The 24,752-nt window shown below is 42.1% G+C and overlaps 2 protein-coding genes across 10 annotated transcripts; one reads left to right on the forward strand and one right to left on the reverse strand.

The window, feature by feature from the left end:
• The first annotated feature begins 84 nt into the window (after positions 1-84).
• On the forward strand, positions 85-8,440 carry RNF139 (ring finger protein 139). The gene is made up of 2 exons (XM_059866602.1): positions 85-411; positions 5,331-8,440. Exons 1-2 carry the CDS (start codon positions 231-233, stop codon positions 7,139-7,141), a joined length of 1,992 nt encoding a protein of 663 aa, XP_059722585.1. The 5' UTR covers positions 85-230; the 3' UTR covers positions 7,142-8,440.
• TATDN1 (TatD DNase domain containing 1) lies at positions 7,911-23,962 on the reverse strand. 9 transcript variants are annotated; one of them, XM_059866625.1, is made up of 13 exons: positions 23,737-23,962; positions 22,420-22,485; positions 21,788-21,837; positions 19,359-19,422; positions 18,013-18,156; positions 17,870-17,912; positions 14,189-14,274; positions 14,042-14,082; positions 12,614-12,690; positions 11,866-11,936; positions 10,886-11,012; positions 9,124-9,252; positions 7,911-8,163 (listed from the first exon to the last, which is right to left on the reverse strand). In XM_059866625.1, the coding sequence occupies exons 1-12, from the start codon at positions 23,939-23,941 to the stop codon at positions 9,162-9,164; spliced, it is 1,065 nt and encodes a 354-aa protein (XP_059722608.1). In that variant the 5' UTR covers positions 23,942-23,962; the 3' UTR covers positions 7,911-8,163; positions 9,124-9,161. The 9 variants fall into 9 exon arrangements, with proteins under 9 accessions (XP_059722608.1, XP_059722598.1, XP_059722618.1 ...); XM_059866615.1 differs by lacking the exon at positions 9,124-9,252; XM_059866635.1 differs by lacking the exons at positions 9,124-9,252; positions 23,737-23,962 and adding an exon at positions 23,221-23,552.
• Positions 23,963-24,752: the final 790 nt, after the last annotated feature.

Consider the following 24,752-nt stretch of genomic DNA (forward strand, 5'->3'; position numbering starts at 1 on the left):
CGCCCCCTCGGCGCGGCCCCGCCCCCAAGCCGGCGGGCGGCGCTGCCGCGGGCGCGCGCAGGAACATGGAGGCGGCGGCGCGGGAGAGCCGGGCGCGCCGGGCGGCGGGCGCGGGGCGGTAGCGGCTCTTGGCCGCCCTCCCTCCCTTCAGCCCTCCCTTCCTTCGCTCCCGCCCCCTCCGCTACTCCAGCGGCGGAGAGAGGCGGCCCGCCTGCCCCCCCGCGCAGGGCATGGCGGCCCCGGGCCCTCCGCGGCTGCCCCAGCTGCGGCTGGGCCCGCGGCTGCGGGCCGGGCTGGAGGTCGCGCTGCGGGTGCCGAGCCTGTTCCTCATCGACGCCATCTTCAACTCGGCCCCGCTGCCGGGCGGCTCCGTGAGCGCCGCGCTGCTGGGCGCGCTGCTGCGGCTGCTGGGTGAGACGCCTTCCCTTCCTCCCCTCCCGAGAGACACGGACCGTGCCCCGCCGGCCCCGCTCACAGCCGCGGGCACGGCGCGGCCGCCGCTGCTCCCCGCCCCTGACCCGCCGCCTGGCTACTGCTGCTGCCGCGGCCCGTCTCTCCCCTTCCCCCGTCCCCGATTCCCGTCCCCACCGGCTCCTATTGCCACCGCCGAGCCCCTGCTTGGCCGCCCGGGTTGGATCATCACCTCGCCCCCTCGTGCCCGCTCCGGGCCCGGTTCATCCCCCCGATCTTTCTCCCCGTCTCCTTCCGCCTCCTCCTGCCCCCGCAGCGGTGCGAGGACCCGGCGAGGGCTTGGGGCTATGACCGAACCCCCCCCCCCCCGCCCTTACTCTGGGGGCTTTCAAGGCGGAAGACATGTGACTTAGTGGGTATAGGGTTTTCATGTGGTTTTTAAAAAACCCTTTGGATAGCGTGATGTCTTCCTGAAATACGGTTTTAAAGCCTTATTTTAGCAACAGCAGTTCAGAAGTGCCGGGAATTTGGTTCTCAGAGGAAAGAGAAGCCTCTTGAAACTTGCCAATGGTTATTTTCAAGCTTTTTTTTTTTTTCCTATGATGGATGAAAGTCAGTGGTATAACTAGGTGATACTGTTTCCAATGTCGTTAACTTGGGTTCTGAGCCTCGGCTCAGTGGGAGTCCCGTTCAGCGAACTGCTGTACAGGTGATACTGTGCTGCCTATCACGTTTTGGAGCTGGCGATCCTGAGGCAGGAAGGAGAACACAAAACAAACCAAGTTGTTGTTTCGGTTTTATTTGGTTTTTTTTTTTTTTTTGCAGGCCCGAGAGAGATGGATTTTATTTGACGTTTATAGTAGAAGAGAAACAGGAAGGAAATAGGCAGTACAGCTTTTGGGGCAGGAAGCAGAGAAGAGAGGGTTAAAGGAAATGTGCTCAGTGAGAAGTGTGGTGTGACTGCATCGAACAAGTCGAGGAGCAGAGGGGGGAAAAAGTAAACAATAACCTATAGCAAGACAGCAGAAGAGGAGAGCAAAGGAAGGAGGTTACAAAACACAGCAGGTGTTTTGTTTTTTTACATTTATTATATGTTTTATGTTTATTATTATTGCTTTGGTTAAGGGTGCCAGGGAAAGTCCGTGTTCACATCAGAAGTGATGCTGAGGAGACCCTAAGTTGCCTCCTTTCCCTGCCGTGCCACGGGTATGGTGTATCTGGGATGGGGAGCAGGGGTTCTTCCTCCCTGCTTTCCATTTTCTTGACCCTTTGTTCAACACTTATGGAATTGCTAAGAGTGATAATTCCTTTTTTAAAAAATTACATTGCAGTGCCTCACCAACTTAATTTTAGGAACCCTTCATCATATGATCCAGATGCTGTGAGAAGAGCATCAAAATTAATCCCACCTGTGTAAATGAGTGGTGGATATATTGTTCAATGATGTCCCTTAAGTGTGTGGTACTGGGATTAACAGATTCAGCCACTTTTGACGTTTTAAATATATGAGCACTTTTCTGGAAGGGGTTGGGGGAAGAAGTGGGTAACTTTTGCCTTCTGCAAAAAAGCTTTGGGAATGTTTTATGCCAAGAAACTTATCTTGAACATTTAGAAAAGGGGTCTGTGGTCCTTGGCTTTCCAAAATTGAAGATTAAAATGTAGGCACCTAAAGATGATCTTAAACACCTTCCATGTGGTTCAGACAACAGAGTGCTTCTGCATGTTTTTTTTCTCATCTGAATTTGAGGATTACAGGGTTGGGTTTTTGCTGCTGTTAGGAAAGTGATATAGTTATTTTGGATCATTCTGTATTTAAATAATGGGAAAATATCTTTTTACTTAGCATTTGCAGACTTTGAAGTACTGATCCAAACTTTCCCTGTAGCACAATAGCACAGGATAAATGGGCAATCTGTCCACCAGACACAAAGATTGAAGCTCTGGAGAGACTGATGATTTTTGGAGAGGATATTAAACAGTTCTGAAATATTCTGGGAGTAAAGCTCTTCAGGAATGCTAATAGAGATCTGCATGGGTGTTACAAAGTTTTACAGCAGCATTCCTCAGTCTGATTCTTCCATCACTCTACACAAGTAAATAGAGTTATACATGGCACAGAACCAACTTCCACAGCTGGAGCACATTTTCTTTTGTGTTTTTGGTTAACCTTGCTTTGTCCCCAGCACAATGTTTACCTTTTGTATCTTTGCACCGGGTTTAAGTATCTCGATTCCAGCAGAGCCACCACCCCCAGGAGTGTGTGACTGTCGCCTCAGGCAGCACTCCCTCCTCAGTGAGGACACTGAGTTTTGAGAAGGGTTCTATAAATACTTGAGTCTGCAGAAAGATGTGGAAGTAAATAAAATGACTGGAGCTAAGGAAAAAGAGTTTGGCAGTTCCACATGAATGAAGTGCTTATGTGTAAAAGTGATTGTCCCCTGCACGTGACTGAAAGTAGAATCCTAAGTGGTGGGCTGCTATAAAGATACTGACAAATTTCAGGGTTTAAAGGAAAAAAAATGAGACTGAGACATTCATTGTAACACAAGAAATTATTTTAAAACTAAGTGCATTGTTTGGAGGCCATACTGGGACAGTTGGCAATGGGGTGGCACAGGTAGAAAGAGTAAAGATGAGTAGAGAGACGAACCTTATCAAAGGAGGAACTGCAGCATTTCCTAGCAGAGGGAAAATGGAAAAAGACTTACTGTTGTGAAAGGCAAATGGGGATGGGTACAGGGCAGGCAAAGTCTTCTTCTGTTGAGATGGACTGTGGCATAAATGGAGATGGGGGAAAGGAGTGCTCACTGTCCCTTCTGAGATCCACTACCACTTAGGGTCTTTTGAGTCTCCTTCAGTGAGTCTTGGCTTTTCCTTATATGTATTAACAGAGACATGCTGTGCTTTTTGTTAGTGCCTCTTCAGAGGAACCAGTAGGACAAGCTCTATTGACTCACTGTTGTACTGCTTTTAGAGATGTGTCTTGCATGTGAAACGTCAGTGTTTTAGGATGACCTGCAGTATCTAAATACAGGCCTGTTACTGCCACTGCAAGGCACAAAAATAGGTTTTGTTAAGGCGTGTTTCAGAGCAGCCTGCTTACTGTAAAATGCATCTCCTTTGGCTCAAATGATCAGAATTACATAAATAACGACCTTGTACAGGCATGTGAGCCTTTTCTGTGACTTCTGAGAAACGACAAGGCTACAAACTCATCAGCAGTATTGACTTTCCTAAAGATGTTTGTGGTGGTTCAAATGACAAGGAAACTGTCAAGCTTATTTTTTAGAAAGTGCTGCATGGAACCAATATTCAGCTTTTCCTGGAAGAACTGAGCTATGATGCAAGGGGCTCTCTGAAAACTGATAGAGGCTTTTCCTCAGTCCACTTCACACGGTTACCACGTTAATGATTAATTAAGGAGAATGTGTTTATATCAGCCAGTGCTACTGGCAAGGAATATTGCTCAGGCAAATTCATAACTTTATTTGTTGCCTGCCTTTTGCAGTTGATTCATGTTGGTCCTCTCCATAGTTCTCAATCCTCCAAGATCTGAAGGTGGTTTGGGGTTTTTTTTTGGTATATTTTTGTATGTTTGGTTGTTTTGTGGTTTTGGTTTTTTTTTTTTTAATCAAATGTTATTTCAAAGATTCTATTCTCATGATCAAGGGGCTATGGCTTAATTTTTTTAACACTTGTTTATGGTGGATTTAGAACAGCCTAAACTGTCAGAAAAGACCAACGCTGCCCTCCAGCAGAAAGAGCATTATTCTTGATTTCATTGGTTTTAGTACAGAGATTGAAAGCAACTTAGAATCAAGTATAAGCTGTGGAGATCAAAATCTCTCCAAACCGGTTTGGATGAGAAAGCAGTTGCATAGGGTGGAAGCTGATTGAGAAGTCCAAAACAAAGGCAGTGTGTTTCCCAAAAAAGAAACTGTTTAAGGAAATTAATCTAGTGCTAAGTGCCATTTAATTTAACACCTCTTAGGGTAGAGCCCTTACCTATGTGGTGCACAGTGATGGAATTCATAAATTACACTGCAGAAGTTTACTGCAGGGACATGTAACCCCAAACTCCCAAAGCTGCAGTTGCTCTGATAGGATTTCTCATAGGAAGGTGCAGACTTCCCAGGCATGGTCAAGATGTGGCCGTCGTCAATAGGAGGCAGAGGTTAGCAAACAGGAATTTCAAGGCCTAAATCTGACTTCTAACAAGACAGACAAGTTTGCACTGGCATTGGCAGAGAGGCAATTGGTGCAGTTTTGGATTCTGTGCACAAAAGCTGTATACTCTGGAAGGTCTTCCTCATGTGACCTTTGTCACCACTCTCACCAGAAATAAAAGCAAACTGAAGGCAAATAGAAGTGCCTTCCCCACAGCAAAGTACAGCAATTTTTCACTATTTTCCCATTAAAGAGTTTAACTGAAGTGTTTTGGTTACTTATCTTTAGTACTCCATCTAGGACAGCTGTAGTTGAGTGCCTTGCTCAAGTGAATTAGGGGACTTACTAAATCTTACTTATTTATTTTTTATGAGTTTTCCTTATAAAGGTGATGCTTTATATGTTGGGGATTTTTTAATTTATTTTTAGAACTTGTCTGCCCTTGGATTTCAGGACTAAGGCTGAAAGGCTGAGAGTTGTCACTATTCTAGTCTCAAACTGCATCAGACTTCATAGTAATTGTGATTTTAGGGCTTACAGTGGCTTTGCATCACAGCTCTAGTGCACAGATGTTAAATGCAGAGATTAACTCGTCCTCTTGCCTGTTCTCTGAAAAGGGCACCACTGGTAATGCAAAGTTACAAGTGACTAATGGGAAGTGATACATTAAATAAATGTAGCTCTGGAAGTAATAGGTTAAAATCTGCTGTTGAACCTCTACTGAAAACTAAGTGATTTCAATCTGGTTTTAGGTGTCTTTGTATCCAGTGTTGTTCTGGTCTTACAACAGCGAGCACTTTTCAAGTTCTACATGATCACCTCAGCGTTTCTGCTGGCTGCAACTTCAGTGTTGGTGAACTACTATGCTGCTTTGCACATAAACTTCTACAGTGCCTACAACACAGCTGCATTCGGAATTCAGATTTTCCCACATAAAGGACCTTCGCTATGGATGGCACTTTCCATCCTTCAGCTTACCTTTGGAATTGGATATGTTACATTGCTAAACATGCAGTCCATATACTCTCAACTCATCATCCTGGATATACTGATTCCTGTAATTGGCTTGGTTGTTGAATTACCTTTAAATGTCCGGCAAGTACTTGTTTTTATTTCAGGCCTAGTTCTGACACTAAATACCACAGCCATTTTAGCTACAAAAATCAAGTGGTTCTATTATTCGGTACGATACGTTTATCTGCTGGTGAGGCACATGTATCGTATTTATGGATTACAGCTATTAATGGAAGACACATGGAAAAGGATTCGCTTTCCAGCTGTACTGCGCGTCTTTTGGCTAACAAGACTTACAGCACAAGCTGTGGTATTAACTTATGTAGTAAAGATGGCTGAAAACAACACGGAAGAAAAATTCTTCTTGATATCGTGGGATAACTGTTGGGAACTGATCTGCAGCCTGATCATAAGTGGGTGTGACTCCACTTTAACTGTATTGGGCATGAGTGCCGTCATTTCCTCAATAGCGCATTATTTGGGACTTGGTATCCTGGCCTTCATTGGGTCAACTGATGAGGATGACAAAAGGCTTGGGTTTGTAGCACCCGTCTTGTTTTTCATCTTGGCTCTGCAGACTGGTTTAAGTGGACTGAAACCAGAGGAACGATTAGTTCGCCTGAGTCGAAACATGTGCCTTTTGTTGACCGCAGTCCTGCATTTTATCCATGGAATGACAGACCCCGTGCTGATGTCTCTCAGTGCCTCCCACGTGTCATCGTTCCGCAGACACTTTCCTGTACTGTTTGTCTCAGCTTGCCTTTTCGTTCTTCCAGTTCTGCTCAGTTACATCCTCTGGCACCACTATGCACTAAATACTTGGCTTTTTGCAGTCACAGCTTTCTGTGTAGAGCTTTGCCTAAAAGTAATAGTTTCTATCACTGTTTATATATTGTTTATGATTGATGGCTACTATAATGTGCTATGGGAAAAACTTGATGATTATGTCTATTATGTTCGGTCAACTGGCAATATTATTGAGTTTATATTTGGAGTAATCATGTTTGGAAATGGAGCTTACACGATGGTTTTTGAATCGGGAAGCAAGATTCGTGCTTGCATGATGTGTCTGCACGCGTACTTCAACATCTACCTGCAAGCCAAGAATGGCTGGAAGACTTTTATAAACCGCCGCACTGCTGTGAAGAAAATTAACTCGCTTCCAGAGGTAAAAGGAGCTCGGTTACAGGAAATTGATGACGTCTGTGCAATCTGCTACCACGAGTTCACCACCTCTGCGCGCATTACTCCGTGCAACCATTATTTCCACGCACTTTGTCTTCGGAAGTGGCTGTACATTCAGGACACATGCCCAATGTGCCATCAGAAAGTGTATATTGAGGACAAAGAAAATGCCAATATCTCTAACAACAACGGGTTTGTAGCACCAAATGAAAATCCTGTACGGGTTGCAGAAGAAGCTGCTGATGCTGAAAATGAATTAAATGAAGATAATGACAGTTCTGATAGTGACGAGGAAGATGGCGACTGTGTGGCACAGCACTTGAATGAGACTCTTAATGTTGACTCTAACTCTCTTGGTGATTAGGATGTCCTTTACTAAGCCGTGAGGTATTTGTTCAAGATTGACTCCAACAGAATAAAAGTATCACTTTGTAGTTATTGTACTTAAGCACAACAGCAGTATCTCAATGTGGAGTCTGTGAATGGTGGTTGTTTACTGTGGTGTGTGCTACTGTAAATATACCTCTAATTTTTGCTGGTCTCTTTCATGACCACCTTAAAATTATGTACATTATTGTACATGGAATAAAATGTTTTCACATTTTTAAGATGGTTGGAAAAACACTCTTTAATTGATGTAGTGATAATGCTGTGCCAAAGACTGTATACCAGTAATCCCCAATCAATGTCTTCTGGATGCAAATGAAAAATACTGGTGAAAATAGACTGTTCAGCCGGTCAACTCAGAAAATGAAAGCCTGAGCCAAAGCAGCTTTACTTAAAAATTCAGTATTAGCAGAGCTTTATTGCAAAAAACTAGTGAGTTGTGTTTAAAAAAAAAAAAAAAAAAATTAGGTTGGTAGACTTAATGCTATAGCATTTGCGTATGTGGAACAAAAGGCGACACTGCTCAGCTTTCTGGTGAAGCAGCAAAGTGCATGCCATGGAGGTGTCCGACCCTCCTGAACTCCCAGCAGAGGCTTGAAGTGCTTTACATGTGAATGCAGTGGCCTGGGGCTCATCCTGTGCGTCCACTGCTAACTGGAGTTACAGGCATGGCCTGGCCTTGAAGTCAATCCTGAATCTTGACAAAAGGGGAACAGGGCTGAGAAACTGCACAAATGCAGACCACCTTTTCAAAAGCAGCTTTAATCTTGTACCATAAAAACCCCAAACCCACTACACATTGGCTTCCACTGATTAGAACTTGCAGGAATGACAATTTTTAAATTTTTGCAATACCTTTACTGAAGTTATGCTGAATAAATGTAAGAAAAACAGCTTTACATATTTGGAAAGAAGACTTTAATGGTGTTGTTATATAGAGTATTGGCCAACTCAAGCGGGTCATCTTCTCTTACTGCTGCCATTATTTCCAGTATTTGACTAAAAAAGAAAGATTTATATTAGAAGACTGAAACCCAGTACTTCAGAATGTACTTGAGATTGCTGCATGTATATGTACAACTCACTAAGATTAAGCTGGAATAAAAACCTACACTAAGAGCAATAGGGCAGGGTGCTCAGATATGCAAATAGCTTCACTTTTAAGTTACTAACTGCCATTTTCTTTACACTGCACACTGGTTTGCTTACTGGTACAGATTCATCTTTGGTCTTTTGACTCTTGTTTGGAGGTAATTAAACAGCTTTCTGTTTTGAAGGAAGTGTCATTTTGTGGGTGTCTTTATCAATGATCTTCATTTTTCAAACAAAAATTCATTAGCCTGTCAAGGCTAAAGCTGCACTATGAATAGACTGGTCTATGGTAAATCTTAAATTCCAGACACAGCTTTATCAGAGCACAGTGCTGCCAAAGTAACTTACTCCTACTTCCCAATTCTTTAGCTTAATTGTGATTAATGTGGCCAGGTATTTGCAGTAAATATTAAATGAGCAATTTCAAAAGGCTCAGGGCCTTGATACAAGCCAGGAAGAAGAGGCAAAAGAAATGGAATGAACATGATTAAAACCAAGCCACAACCTTTTCTCTGCAATTGCTTTCTTGATTTTGTATCAGTCATTCTTAAAAAAAAAGGAAAAAGTAAAAGTAATATTCTGTACCCTTCCAGAGATGTGTCATACTTTGATTTTTCCAGTATCAGCAAAAATCTTCAAACTTCACTTTGAAGAGTAAGAAGCTTAAGCTTGGTAGTAAGGTTTGGTTTGCTGAGGCAACAGCTAAACTTCTTTTTGCGAAAGACAGCATAGAAGAAGTTGCTCTTAATAATTACTGCAAATATTTTCCTAGATGCAGAATTAGCGATGAGATGGAGTGAGATCAGGTCTATACATAAATAAGTACCAAATACCAAAGAATTTCACCCAAGAAGACTTAGAGCTTACTTATCTCTCCTCACTTGGATGCAGTAGAAGGCTGTATGTTACTGTAACAACTGTGTATGTGAAACTGCTGAAGGAGGAAAGTCTCTTGTGGCTAAACTTTTAAAAAAATAGCTTCCAAGGGGAATAGTTCTAAATAAATATATATGAAACAGAAATATCACTATCAAAACTGAAAGGTGTCCAAAAAGCTCTACCAAAACCAGACAAATGGTAATTTTCTCCTGCCAAATGAGCTGTATTAAACTGTATATATACCCGAAACATTAAAGACACTTTGTGGACTGAGTAACATTCTCTCACACAGGATTTTGCTACTTGAGAAGTCACAAAACACCAATTATCAGTTACCATTCTTCATTTTTCTTAAGGTTTACAAGGTTTTTGAAATTCAGCTGCTTATAATGAACATTACTGGGATAATTATTTCAAAGGTTGAGCCAAACAGTATTTTTTTCATAAAAGAAGGGAAAAGCCAAAGCACAGCATTTGTGTAATGATATTGAGTGCATTTGTGCACTCTGCATCTATGCAGAACAGACTGTGCATTTTGAGTTTGGGGGTTTCTGAAACATTTCTGTAAATGACAACTAAGGCAGCAGACAAATATGTGGGGGGTGTTCTTGACATTATGGGCTGGTTGAAATAGTAACAGTGGAGGCCCTTCACTTGTGATCAGAAGAGTGTTTTCTATTGATCTCTTCCCCAACTCCAAAATCATGGACTGACCCTAGACAGTCTTAAAATACTGAACCAACCCTTCTGTGCTAATGTGTCCTCTTCAGTTTTAAAATTAAAAAGAAAAAAAAAATTCAACAAGTATTACAATTGACCTAATCACATTGATTATATCTGAACACTAGGAGATGTCACCATGTAAGCTTAAACTGAGCTTTTACATCAGTAGTGGTTATCCATCTTCCTTCATGTCTCAAAAAGCATCAGAATTCCCTTCACTTCTCAATTAAATTCTTGTTTAGACACCTTAGATCCAGATACCTGGATCTTTAGTATTATCCTGAGCAGTATTTCAAAATCTAGGCAGAGATTTCTGAAAATTCAGTATTTCATCTATTAATGGTATTTAATGCCGATAACTAAATATTTCACTAAAACAATTACACATTTTCCTGTTTTTCAAACTTCTGTGAGGAACTGTGTGGAAAGGAGGAAGAAAACAGTGTCAGTGCTTACCAATTTGTTCATAAACCCCTGGAGTTTTCTTTCACTACTCTGTATCTTGGCTGCTGTCATTCATATCTAAATTGCACAGGATTCTTTGAAGCACAATAGCAGAAGGAAGAAACATCCCTGACAAAATGCATGTTGTGGCAGTTCATGTCACAGGCCTGTGACAGCAGCAGTGTCACAGGCACTGCAGGTGCCTCAGCACTGTCCCACCTGTGGGACTGTCCCCTGATGCCCAGGGCTGGATCAGTTTTAAAAACTACCTGAACAACAAGTGAGTGAAATGAATATTCAAGCCAGCTTGCTACAGAGGGTTTAATCTCTTCTACAGTACATCAAGGGAAAAAATAAAAATGGTACTGGTTTCACTTTCAGGGAGCATTGTATATCCAAAATAGCTGAAGTAGGAAAATTAAGATCTCTAATTTTTTCCACAGCTTATAAAGCAAAACCTTGCACAAGAAATTACTTTAGAATTAATTTCTATTTTCTACGTTACTAGTGAACTGGGATTTTTCTATGTTTTTTTCACGTCAGAGTTGAAGTATTTAAAGTAAGAGTGCAGTGGTACACTTACATTATATGGCAGGGTTCATTTCTGTCCTTCAAGCAGTACCCTTTTTCCCATTTCTTTTTTGTAGGAAATGTAGTTTTAACATATTTTGATCCAGCATGAGTATTTTTCACTCCACACCAAGGTGCATCTAGTTTAATTTGAATAAAAGAATTAGGAGTGCAATTGTTTCAGAATAGCATGAGATAGTTTGATCAACTACTTCTACAGACAAAAGTTCCTGCAATCTCCTTCCAGCAACAACCTCCAGCTCAAAAGGAAATTTAAGAGATCTGGAAATTTAACATCTTGGATCTTTATACCATTATCTTCAGGATTTTACACTTGAAAAGATCAGCAATAATAGTACATAACACTAATTTCCTCTGACAAGATAAAGAGAGCCAGACACACTGCATGCATTCCACAGAAGCTTCCTGTATAACAGGTCTGTACTTCACGTGCATACAAATTTAAGGATTTAGCAGTTTGCAATTTTCCTTTCTCAAGAGTCAGAAATTAAAATAAATAACTGTATTTGCACTGTCAATTATTGATAACTGAACATGAAAAAAGAGAACATGACATCCCTGGTCAGTCCATTAAAAAGACTGCTCAGTGGGTTAATTTCACCTATTCCATTTAAAGAGCAGTTGTTTCCAAATGCCATTACTGCTGCCAGTGGCTAACTCATAGCCATTGCCCTGTGCTGGGCACATCTCCAGCAGGCTACATTTCAAAAGATACTTAAGAAGGATTCTGGTACATTTAGAAATCCAAGTTGTGAATTTGTCCTTTTCATCTTCCCCTGCAATGTCAGGAACTGACACAGCAGCTTATTCCTTCCAGCAGAAGGCTGGAAAGGAGTAGTTCTGTAAACTGCTTTCTCAAGCAAAGAAAACAGCCAGTGTTCTTAATTATTTAGGTCTTGATTCTGCTTTATAATTGCTACACTAGTACACCATTGCCTATTGTCACAAACTGACCAAGATAAAAAATCTTACCAGTCTCTATCATTAATCGTTCACTAGGAATTGATTTCAGTGTTTCCAAGTTGGCTTCTGTTTTCAGTGAACTAGAAAATTTAGAGTTTGGTTTAAAAGAAAAAAAACCATAAAAAGCATATTAAAGTAATCACTGTGCCTATTAAAGTGTTTTGCAGCAAAGACAGTTTCCTAAATAATTTTGTTCATTAGTAAAATTTGCTTCCTTTTTTAACAATACCGCCTGTAAATTAAAACTGTGCAGAAAACAGGAAATTTAGAGTTAGTGGGAGAAGCCATCTCACCCCAGTAAGCTGCAGAACCCCTTTGGCTGCCCTTGCTTGCCTGGTGACAGCCTCTGTAGCTTACAAAGTGGTGCTGGCTGGCATTTGGCCAGGTGACTGCTGAGAATCCAAACTGCATAACCAGGAGATGAGGCACTCAGGTTACAAGTGCATTACTCCAGCATTTGACAGGCACCTTAAAGTCAGGCTGTTTTTTAAATGCTCCTCAGAAGGAATCTTTCCATGTTCAACAACCTTATTTAATTACAAGCAAGGATTGTCCTGAGGGTAGTAGAGTGGACGTGGATTAGCTCACTGAGCTGCACAGCAAGAGCTCTGATGGCTAACAGACTAATGTGAGCAATTCTAAATCTGTCAGATGACTAAGGAGAGCTTTGAAAACTTGACCTCACTGTTTAAAAGAAAGCAATGAGTTCACTACAGCTGCCATTTTAAAGCAATTGTATTTCTTGTAAAGAACTTACCAGCCATTTATTCCAATATAAAGATCCAAATCTATTAGAGCTGCTGCTTGTTCCTTTGTGCCATCAAAAGAATGTACCTAGAGCACATAAATATAGATACACAGACATATAAAAATACTAATGTACTTTTATTAAAACTCCAGTCATTCAAAAGTATGTATTACCTTTTAATAGCATCAAATACCTTCAACAGTATGCATTAGACATCATTACAAACATCAAGATGGGACATGGTTCAGTTAATTCTGAATTTGAGCAAAGTTCAGGCTGAAGTCACCCGAATGCTGCACTAGAAGTGGCTACTACACTTAAACAGTAAATATGTGTATAAAGGCCTATCCAGTGATACCCTTTTGGCCCTGGAACTCCCTGTAACTGGGTAATCCTGTGCATGCTGAATTTTTAGATTCTTTCCTCAGTATTCCCTTCAGGGCACTGTCAGGGCCACCATAAGAGCAGCATTCTGTTCTCCACAGGTGTTAGTTAGTCCACTGGAACTAGCAAGACAGTCCACTTAGTCATTCCAGAGAGGAAAGTGGAGGGTCACAAGTTACACAGTGTAATGCAGCTGGGAACTGCATCTCTTCAGCCTGAGTGGAGCAAAGAGACTGTCTGCTCTGCTTCCCTGTGCTGTGACAGGGACAGGCAGTTGCAGAAGATGCCTGCTCATTTTTCCCCTCTTTCCCGGCTGTGCAAGAAAAAAGAAAGGGAGGAAGGAAGGAAGGAGAGCCTTCATAGCATTACACAGGACATTACACATGCAAAGCACTGAGTGTGGGAAAGGGTTTTGTGGGAACAAAGCAAAACCTGGGAACTCCAATATTCTTGTAGGAGGTGTGGTCTCATGTGAGAATCAAGAGCATTTATTACTTTTGAAAAATTCAGTCATAATAGAAACCTGAAAAAGCATTGCTGGACTTCCCATTTCACCCAAAGCTTTTCCTGTTAGACTTTTGAATTAAAAAACGTGATCTGAATATCTAAAGACATAAAGTAATCAAAAGTTCCATCTGGATCTAATTTGAAAACGATGTCCAACGTCAGTTGCAAATGTCTGAGGTTATGGCTTCCACTGGGAACATGCATCTAAATGATCTGTGGTCTGAATGCATTGCAGTTACAGACACTGAGGAGTTGGGAAAAGGCCAAAGTCAATTATGAGGTGCTTAGACTGTCCTGCTGGCAGGCCAAGAAAAACTGCTGCAGAGCTTTTTCTCAGCCTATCTTCTTACCTTGCAAAAATCCTGTTGAATAAGCAATGAAAATAAAAACAGCAAAAGGGACCGGAAAATTTACTAATTAATAACAGCTTAAATGATGTAACTGGAAGCCTATGCAGATCCATGACAAACAAGAAATTGCATATTAAGCAACAATATTCACACACAGGCATGGAAAAATGAATGCTACACTGAAGTCCATACTTACCACCCCTCCTACAACTCTATCTCTGTTTCTTCGCATTATGTCTAGGAAATGAAATAAAAATATAGAACAGCTTTAAAACAGATGAATATAGAAGAATTTTTACATTCAGAATTTGCTCTAAATAGGAAATTCTCAAACAAAACCCACCTAAAAATTCAGCATGTGAGTTTCTACAGTGCAGAAACATGGGCAACTGCATCTGTTCTGACAAATCAAATTGTTTTTCAAAATACCTGTAAAATAAAATTCAGCTTTAAAGAGAAACTCAGTGTAAGAACAAATAAAGATAGTAAAAGATTTTTTTACCCAAGCTTCTGTCCTCCAGAGCTAAAGACAGCATTAATGGATTTGCCATGAAAAAGTTCTTATTTGTGCAAGGATTTAAAAGAACCTCTTTCCCATGTCTATTTCCACAGCTGTGACCTATGCTTGAACACAGGTAAGTGGCCAAGAGCCTCAGTACTGCAGAATGTACATGTATACATGCTGAGCACATACTCTTGAGTCGTGTGGGAGCTGGAGTTAATTTTTATTTATTTATTTATTTTTCGCGGAAGAGGAACTGACTGTTCCTTCCACAAAGTTCTGAAATGTCAGGATTGGGAGAGTGAGAATGACAGAGGCCACTATTTCAAGAAGCACTCATAAACACAATGAGGGTGAGCAGGGGAGCACTGTGCAGGCTTCTACAGCCTCCAGTGGCCAAACTGCATCAGAGCTGCTGATCTGTGAGTAACAATCCACTCTCTTGGGGTGGAAGAAATATCAGATTAGACATCATACTTCTGCCTATTGTCTTTACCTGTTTTCCCTCCCTTCCTCTGTGCTCCTGCATCCTTTCCTTTTCACTCCTTTTTATCCCTCTCCAACTTTGTACTCCTCAGAGCTGCTCTTGATGGGGTGGTAACAGGGAGGCCCCACCCTGTGAAGAGACACTGGAATGTGGGCAGAAGGAAGGTAAGGAGGTAGCCAGGTTCCCCAACGCAATTGCCAAAGGAAACTACTCAGCACTGAACTAACCTGTGCTTGTCATTAGCAGGAGCTCTGCAATTACCATTCCACACCTCTGCTGCCCAGCTCCACCCAGGCAGGGGAATCACCCATGCTCAGGGAAGACAGCAGAGGAACTTAAGCATGGCAGAAGACCAGCAGTGCATGGGTGACTCAGTGTCCTCATGCCATTTGAAAGATGATGTTACTTGGGTAAAGCAGGAGAACAACATTGCCCATCCCAGCAGGCTGGGGCTCTAGGCACGTACTGGATTTCTTGAGGTATTGCTGTTAAAACACAGCCCAGGGCACTGGGAAATTCCCACCATCAGTTATCATAGCCATTTCAAGGGGAAACTCCAGTGATCACACTGCTGTGTATCACTTATCCATCAGGGGAAAGTGACAGCAAACCATTAGTTTGATTTACATTTTCCTAAAAAAACCAACCCTAAACAAATATGCAACTGGCCATTTAATTTAACATCATTTTCACTATTTTCTGTGTATTACAAGTTGATATTTCTCAGATCAAAGTTACCTTCCCTGTTAATCAGTGCAAATCTTTGAGATAAAACAGGTTAAACAAATCAGCTGCAACCCTGAAAACTGACATGAAAATTCATGAGAATGCATTACACCTACTTTGAATCTTCTTTGTCTAGATATCTTGCTTAGTTTAGCTTGTTTGACTAAATATAAACTATTTGCAACTCATGATTGCTCTTGTGGTTAAATAGCTACAATTGCTTGATTTTTGGTGCCAGTTTTCTTTTAACAGAATACTTGTTTCATATGGGAAAGAGGTTTTAGAGACAGAATTGCAAGTAAGCTCCCTAAGTAATCTACTGGCCAATTTCCATCTAATTTTGAGAAGGGTAGAGCCCTTGAAAGTACAAAGTTTAGTGTCCCTGCAAATGGAAATGTAACTCAGGCTTCTTCCATTCCTAGCAACAACAAAGCCCAACTCATGCTGAAAGAGGAGGTGGATGGGGCAGTTATTGAAGAGAAAAAAATAATAATTAAAAAAAAAAATTAAAACCCCAACCCCTGGAAAAGCATGACGAAACCAGACATACAGTGACTGGAATGATAAGAAAATAACTCAGTAAGAAACTAACCCTGAGGAGTTACAGTGCTTAAGGAACAACCTACTCCTTTGAGCAAGCTTAGTTTTGACCATCACATTCAAATGCAACAGGACCAAGATGGCAAAGGAGCTAAAGCAAACTGGCCTTGCTGAGATAGATCTCCAGACAAACACTTCTGAATTAATCTGAGTAATGGTGCATGTGATATTGTGATTATACAGACCCCTCCCAGTAGTACAGCAGATGTGAAACTTCTATATGCTTACCAGGGCATTTATAATACAACTTTCACCTTAATATAAGGCAGTACCTTCATCTTACTACCATTCAAATCACCGCTTTCTGTTGGAAAAGTTTTGAGAATGGGGAAGATTTCTGAAATAAAGAGTTCTTAGGAACACAACAGCAAAGAAATTTCATCTTTATTAGATTCTTATTAACTTTTAAACTGAAAAAAGCCATAAAAAATAATGTACAGGTGAAAATTATCCAAAAGAAAAAACAGCATAACTAACCAGAAAAATGTTGATTAAGTACTAAATGAAACAGAGGTCATGCTCTGGTATTTGCTGGGAAACAAACCCACTGCTCTTCTGTGGGGGAACTGTGCAGCTGCGTGCCAGCCCTCCCCGTGACTGCTGCACCTGGACTCCTGAGCAGCTGCAAACCAGTGACCTGTCTCCATGTATTTCACACTCTGCCTTCCTCTGTTTAGTTCACTGATCAGGCCTGTCATCTCTTTCTTACAACTCAATTTCAGTGAACCCAATTAGCTGCTCTTCAGCTGCAGTCCATTGGACAAGGAAATGAGATATATGTATTTTCTCTAACATCAAGGCAGTTAAGGATCTTAAAATCTGATACTCCATCAGTATTTTAGTTTGCCACACAAAATAAACAGATTATGCTCTGAGCTGTGCTTTGCTGAACTTCATGTACACTGAATTCTATCAGGAAAAAAAGTCCTGTCCCCTTTGCTGAGAGTTTCACTGTAGGTCTGTAGCATTATGAAGAATCCTCCTACTGCTAATATGCAGCAATTAGAAAAAACACAACCAACCACTGCCCCCCAGTGACTAATTTACTCAAAACAGTAACATGCAAATGTAATTCCTTAATCACTCATGTGAATTTATCACTTGTATCTTTCTATCGGTTCCCTCTGCAGAGAGAAGTTCTCAATAGAAGAATGCAGGCTGATTGTAGGGGCTGTGGTAGCTTCCTTCCATTCAGCATCTATGCTGCACCTCCTGAGACAACCTTTACCATCAGCTCCCCATTATCTGCTCCCAGCTAACACCTTCCTTACTAAAAGCTCTTTTTTATCCACTACTTTTATCACTGCTTTTGATAGTTCTGCACCCCTCCTCATGCCTTTCACTCAACAACCTAATTCTTTCACACACTACATTTATGGTTTTTTTTTTTCTCATAATTATCTTATAGCTCTTAACTATTAGCAAGAATAAACATCTCTCACACCCAGAAACCCACAATTTCTGGTCAGTTTTACAGAAAAGGACATGTTGACATAAGTCAACACCAGGGAGGTAGCAAAATTTAGCACATTGCACTACTTGAATGTAGGCATATTTCTTTATATTACCATTTCTGCCAAATAATCTCTGAGCACAACCCTGCAAATTTTAGGGCTAGATGTGACAGTATGTTATGTGGCAGAACACAAGATAGAAAACACTACTGTAAATTGCTACAAGTCAATTCACAGTCATCATAAGTTTCTTACTTGAGTTGGATGTCCTTTGGGCAAAATTCTAATCTATCGAAATCTACAAACAGAAAGAACAAAAACCCCATTTAGTATTTTAGGATTTTTTTTTAGTATATGTCTAGAAAAAATAAATATTGAAGTAGTAAGAGAACACTTACCTAAGCCACATTCTCCAACTGCTACTACCTTTGTCCTATTTTTTTCAATCAGATTTTTTAATTCAGATAAATACTGTTCAGGGCTACTCTGCTCAAATTCTCCACAGCGAGTAGGGTGACAGCCAACTGTACTGAAAAACATGTCTAAAGAAAGAGAACATTAGGAGATTTTAAGAAAAAAAAAAGAAAGAAAATTTCTTTAAGGCACAGACAACATCTGTCTCTGGAGATTTTTAGTGGTCCAATTTTAAAAGAAAACTCCCTTTGGCCATATTTATCTTAGTGATAATTTCATTAGACAGACTGTTTCTGCCTTAAAAATGTCAGACAGTATCTCCCGTGGGGGGCATGTGCACATGTCTTCTTTTAGTACACATTATTTGGTGCACTCCAAAACTGCAGCTTAGAGCTGAACTGTTCTGGTGGAGCAGCCCCAATAAATCATACAATTGTTGAGGCTGGATGAAACCCCTTGAGATCATTTAGAAATACATCTTGTTCAAAGTGCATTAGGCTATCCCAGCTGTAAGAACTGCAGAGAGCATTTCCCTCAAGTCCCCTGCATAAGCTGTAAGAGAATTTCAGAGCTCACATCTCCTGATTTACCCAAGTATCTGATCTAGATTACCATGCCAAAACTAACATTTCTGCTAAGTGTAAAAGCACTGGGGAAGGGAAAAAACAGGTAAGGCCCTGAGCAACTTGCCCTAATGTTCAAGTCAGTCCTGCCTTCCTGATGGGAAGTGGGAATGTGGATGGCTTGGACCAAATTGTCTCCTTGAGTTCATTCAAACCAAAATTATTTTATGTTTCTGTTAGTAAACAGTACTTTATCATGTGTTTTAGTTCAAATACATATTTAAGTGATTAGTGGAATGAAATCTGCCACAAGAAAAAAGAAGAGCCATTGCCCTTTCACAGAAAGGAAAAGCCAGGGGAATGATCAAAATAAAGATACCTCTCTTCATCAAGCTAGTCATAACAGACTGGTGAGTAAAAAAGAAACAAAAAGCCAACAAATCCCATATATTTCACAACATGTAAGTACTTTATCTTATTTCTAGAACAGAACCTTGTATTAATATTTTTATTCCAAAAATTTTCTATAATTTCTATTTTTATTTAGAAATACAACATGCAGGAAAAGAGTGATTCCTTCCAGCATCAGGGATCTAAAGAGCAACACACAAACTCATACACAATGCATTCATCCCACTCCGAAATGTAATTTCTCATTTTAATCTGAGAGTCTGTAAACACCTCTGAGGCAGGTCCTCTTGAACTCAATTCTGAGTGCAGAGAAGGTTATGTTTTTGACTGAAAATGTAAATTTAAAGTGAAAATACCATTTGTCTGTGCCAGCTGCAATGCATCTTTACTATCTTCTAGACTCCCACCTGTAATCAAAAACTTGAAACAAGAGAAGTACTGTCAGTGTGGATGTTTTTTGAACATCAAACAGAATGTTTAAGTAAACACTCAGATACAAGGAAGGATCTTGACAGAGAACATCTGAATACAATCACTAATATACATATAACAAGATTTCATAAATCAGCAATAAACCTCAATGGTCCTCAGGAGCTAGTAAATACAGTCAGCTGCAAAATATGACTTTTTTTTTTCCCCTTAACCTAAGTATCTTGTATGCTAAACATTTATATCACTAAAGGAATAAAATATTTCAATTTTCAGCAATATTAGCTTCCTCACACAATGACTGAAGACTGTATTTGCACTCAAGAATTGATACTTAGAAATATTCTCCCTGGCCTGCAGCTGGGGAAAGTATAGACTCTCAAAGACCCAAAACAAGACACGAGTAAATAGTTAAACCAAAACATGAGTCTGTATCAGAGCTGGGATTATAAATTTAAGCATTTCCATCTCTGATCTTTTATTTTTACCTTAACGTTATCACATGAGAATTGTTGCCTACAGTGTACTTTTTGAACCACCACTTGCAGAATATTACAACCCTAGGTTGTAACAGCCATGTCTACAGTGGTTTTGGACAACTCTTCCCACTGCAGGTGCTATCCAGCAGGCTCTGTCAGCACCAGCTCAGACATTCCCACATTCCCAGGGCACTCATGACAGACGGACACATCCCAACAACATCACCGAGAAATATTAAGCTGAAAATGGCTCAGTGTATACCAAAACAGAGCAAAACTTCACAAAAAATTACCATAAAGCAGCAGCTATACAGAAAAATAACAGTACTTTCTAATCAGCAGATTAAGGTTCTAGGCAAGCAGGAACAATCTGTGATTGAAGAGATTTCTGACACTGTACAGGCCAGTAGCAAGACTGAGAACAGCTAAGGGCAGGAACTCCTGAATAACATTTCTCAATCCACTGTGCATCTAGAAAAAGTTATGCAGCTTATCTATTTTTGATGATAAAATTTTTAAAAATGCCACTTCTTTTCAGGGGGTGGTATAAAAATTAAATAGCCATTATACAGCACATATAAATGTGACCTCACTCCTGCATTTGCTGCAGTGAGGTAAGTTCTCCATCACTAGTTTTCTTCTTTTGTTTCCCAGTACATTTCTCACTCTTTTCAGATGAGAGTTTTTCAACAAACTCCCAAGATGCCTGTTCCTCTGCTATAGGAGTGTTTACTTCTTTATTTCTGATCTGGTAGCCTTAGTAGTGCAGTAGAACAGTTTGTGACAGTATGCACTGTATTCTATGGTAATTCATACTTTTATCAAAAATTTATTCAGTTTAGAGAGAAAGGGAGACAGGCTAAACCATGGGATGTGTTGCACTGCTGGAAACACCCATTTCAAGTTCAGAGTCACAAATTCTCTCGTAAGGATGTTGTTTTAATACATGTAAGCCAGTATTTACCAGCAAACATGCAGATGTCTCAACTTTAAGAGGGCACTCCCAGCCCTTCTGCAGTTTCCAATTTCCTTTACATGGAGAAATACTTGAAGACCTCAATCAGAAGAGTTTGATCTTCAGCAGTAATTGTTGATTAAGAATCATAGAATCATTAAGGTTGGAAAACACCTCCAAGATGACTGAGTTGTATCTCTGACTGATCACTGCCACCTTGTCAACTAAACCAGAGCACTGAGTGCCACATTAAGTAGTTTCTTGAACAATTCCACAGGAAGATAACCAGATCTTCCCCGAGCAGCCAGTTCCAGTGCCTGACCACCCTTTCCAGGAAGAAATCCTTCCTTGATGTCCAACCTGAACCTCCCTGGCAGAGCATGAGGTCATTTCCTCTTCTCCTGTCACTTCTTGCCTGGGAAAAGAGACTGATCCCCACCTGGCTACAGCCTCCTTTCAGGAGTTGTAAGGGATGAGGTCTGCTCTGAGCCTCCTTTTCTCCAGGTTAAACAACTCCCAGCTCCCACAGCTGCTCCTCATAGGATTTACTCTCTAAGAGCCACACAGAATATAAGAAAAAATATTCTAAACATATAGGCAATATTATATTGTCTATAATACAACATGGAAAATTATGAACCACTTCATTGCAGCAGGTCAGAGTTCTGTTGAAACTGTACAAAATAACTTCTACATCCACATCACCTACAGTATCACTGAACACCAACAATCAGCTTCAACAATGACCTGTGCAAACGGAAAGACCATGCTCTGAACAGAACACTTTTGTTTTGTGCTACTAAAGGAAGTTACTGCCTTTTCCATTCAAGTCCCACAAACACTGTTTTAGTGGGAGAGCACTAAAAACCAAATATTGGAAAGCAGCTTAAAATTTTAATGCCATTTCATTGTAAGAAATTACCTTTTTAATGCCAACTTTGACTGCTCTCTCTATTACATCCAGAAAGTCATCTGCAAAAGTTCATAAAAATGTCATGAATTGAACTTGAGGTTTTACAGCATAGTTTAACTACTTTTCAATTTTCATGCAATCAAAATTCTTATAAATAAATCTTTAAAACATACTTAATTAATCTTTATAAGACAATAACAAAGTGCAATAACTGGAGATCCAATTTAAATCCATTAAGTCAGTGGAAGTTTTAACATATACTTTATAAGGCTCTCTGCTTTTACACCCATATCTAAAGGCCACAAGAGCAAAAAGCCCCAAATTATAATTAGTAACTGTGATTCACCAACACAATACTTTGACAGACCACTGTTCATAACTCTCATATCAGTTTATCAATGCGATTCTACGTAGATTAGCAATTGTCCATTTTGCTCCAGAAGCAGAGTTGCCTGCATGTAAAAAGCAATTAAGACAATGCAGTTTGGTTAGAGTACCCAACTTAGTTAGTCAGGCTTTCTTTTTTAAGCCCAGGTACATAAGGAGAAGAAAGAAACCCTAACATCATGTTCTGACATGCAAGAGGCTTCTAATTCAACAAAAGGGATCCTGTTTTCCAGCAGATACAAAGAAATATTTACCTTGATGTTTCTGTGTTCCCCTGTAGACTCCTCTGAACATAGGATCTGTCAGGTTAATACCAATATCTATGGAAAACCAAAGACAGAAATTAGAAGGTTTAGCTGTTCTGTATTTTACTCTGAGTATTAATAAGCTAGGGAAGACAACAGAACCCTATCTAAACCCTGAACCAGCACATTGGTGAGTCATAAAATGTTTAAGCATAAGCTTACTTGCATAACTTGAGAACTTACTCCTTACGAGAAGTGACAGAAAAATTAAACTTTTCCCTCTGTACAACTTCAGACTTTCTTTGAGTGTATTATACACACCCTCATAACCACCAAAGTGAACACACATATGCTTTTTATTGCAAACAAATCTGCTCCTCACACGAAAACACAAATTTATGCAAACAGACATTAAAGAAGGGAAAATGCAGCATCTCCATACAGCCTTCCACGGGTGGGAGCAGCAGCAGCAGCATGCCTCCTAAGGGCTGCGTGTTCTCCCTCCTAGTGCCATCCCTGGGCCATCCCAGCCGCCCAGCAGCACTGACGGGACACCTGCAATGCAGGTACCGGCTGGCGCTGCCCGGCCCAGCCAGCCCAGCCCAGCCCAGCCCAGCCCAGCCCGGCAGCCAAGGCCTGAACTCCGGCTCCAGAACAGCCACCTCTGCAGCTGCCAGCGCTTCCAGCGGGGATTCTAGCGGACAGGGAAATTTTCCAAGGAAATACTAAGCTGCTCCGTAGGGCTTCCACATGAGCCGACCTTTTTAAGTTATTTACAGGTTTTCCGTCGAATTTCCTAAAAATACTTACATTTTCACTCAAGCCAGTTGCATACAATCAGAAACAACCACCACTAATATAGCAATGCAGGACAGGGAGCGAAGGGCGGCCGAGCCCAGGGAGCTGGGGGTAACCGAGGAGCAGCAGCCCCGGGGCCGACACAGCACAAACATTCCCAAACGCTGCCCAGGAGCTCCAAGGCCGCCGAACCTCGGGACACCAAGAGGGACCGCAGGAGGCGACAAGCAGGGACTGGGGTGGGGAGCGACGCCCTGGCAGAGGTGCTGGGACAAACCTAAGAGACTGTAATAAGTCTGAGGGACTGGGACAACCCCTGGGTAAGGGGCTGGAGAGGAAACGACAAGCACTGGATGAAGGGCTGCGACAAGCCCTGCCACTGCCACAGCACAGCCCGAAGCTCCGTCCGCTGCGCGCGGCCCCTCACGCAGTGGGGTAGCGGCGACCGTCTCGGCCTGGCACCGGGCGAGGGGCCTGGGTCGAAGACACGGGGACAGAAACCCCCCGCCCTCCCCGCCGCCCCCTCACCGATGAACTTGGCGCGGCTCATGGCGGCTCCGGGCGCGCTCGGCGGCGGCAGCGCGGGCGGGGCCGCGCCGCCCTCCCGGCATCCCCCGCGCGGAGGGGAGGGCCCGCGGAGCCGGGCGCCATGGCCGCCTACCTGACGCACCAGCAGAAGGTGCTGCGGCTGTACAAGAAATCCCTGCGGCACCTCGAGTCCTGGTGCATCCATCGGTGAGGGCGAGGGGAGCTGGGAGCGCTGGCCGCCCTCACATCGGGGCGCTCAGCCCGCGCTTGGCTGGGCCCGGGGTGGGGGGTGGTTGTTTTCCTCCTCACTGTGCGTGACCTCTGTCCGTAGAGACAAGTACCGCTACTTCGCCTGCCTCCTGAGGGACCGCTTCGATAAGAACAAGAATGTGAAGGATATGGTGAAAGCCACCGAGCTGCTGAAGGCCGGCGAGGAGGAGTTCTGGGCCAACCAGCACCCGCAGCCGTACATCTTCGCCGACTCGCCCGGGGGCATTGCCTACGAGAGATACGAGATGTACAAGGTGAGACAGGGAACGAGGCCAGGGGGCTGCCAGCCGCTCGTGCTGGGAGCTCCTGCGCTGGCTTTGCGCGTTTTGTGTCACCTGACGTGGACAGGGCCGCAGCTTGGCTCAGCTGTGTCACTTCACCGCTCCATGGACATCTTGCTGCTTGTGTGGGAGGAGCTGCTCTGGTCCTGGAAAATGGAGTTTCTTGATCAGTTAGAACACCGCTACTTGTTCTTTTGGGATTTTGTTCTGGGGATAATCATCTGCTCTTTTGGCAAGCGGGTCAGGCTGGCGCAGGAAAGGGCTGGAGCTGAGCTGGGGAAGTGAACGGCGCCGAGGGAGCTCTGCTGCCTCCCGAGCACAGCCTTGGTTCCTCTGATCAGGGCAGGTGTCACCTTGGCTGTCGGGGACTTCACTCAGTCCTGTGGTTCTTCCAGCATTTGAGCAATGATACTAGTTACCGTTTCCTTTCATGTGCTGCAGTGCCAGATTGTGCAGTTTGTGTGC

This window comes from Haemorhous mexicanus, chromosome 1 (genome assembly GCF_027477595.1).
Source record: "Haemorhous mexicanus isolate bHaeMex1 chromosome 1, bHaeMex1.pri, whole genome shotgun sequence".
Classification (NCBI taxonomy): domain Eukaryota; kingdom Metazoa; phylum Chordata; class Aves; order Passeriformes; family Fringillidae; genus Haemorhous; species Haemorhous mexicanus.

Coding starts and splice junctions, on each gene's coding strand:
- TATDN1 (XM_059866615.1), bottom strand. CDS start 23,941: ATGGATGCACCAGGACTCGAGGTGCCGCAGGGATTTCTTGTACAGCCG. Junction 14,083..14,188: donor CTCACATGCTGAATTTTTAG/GTGGGTTTTGTT, acceptor TTCATTTCCTAG/ACATAATGCGAAGAAACAGA. Junction 8,164..10,885: donor AATGAACCCTGCCATATAAT/GTAAGTGTACCA, acceptor TTTCTTTTTTAG/TCAAATACTGGAAATAATGG.
- RNF139 (XM_059866602.1), top strand. CDS start 231: ATGGCGGCCCCGGGCCCTCCGCGGCTGCCCCAGCTGCGGCTGGGCCCG. Junction 412..5,330: donor CGCGCTGCTGCGGCTGCTGG/GTGAGACGCCTT, acceptor ATCTGGTTTTAG/GTGTCTTTGTATCCAGTGTT.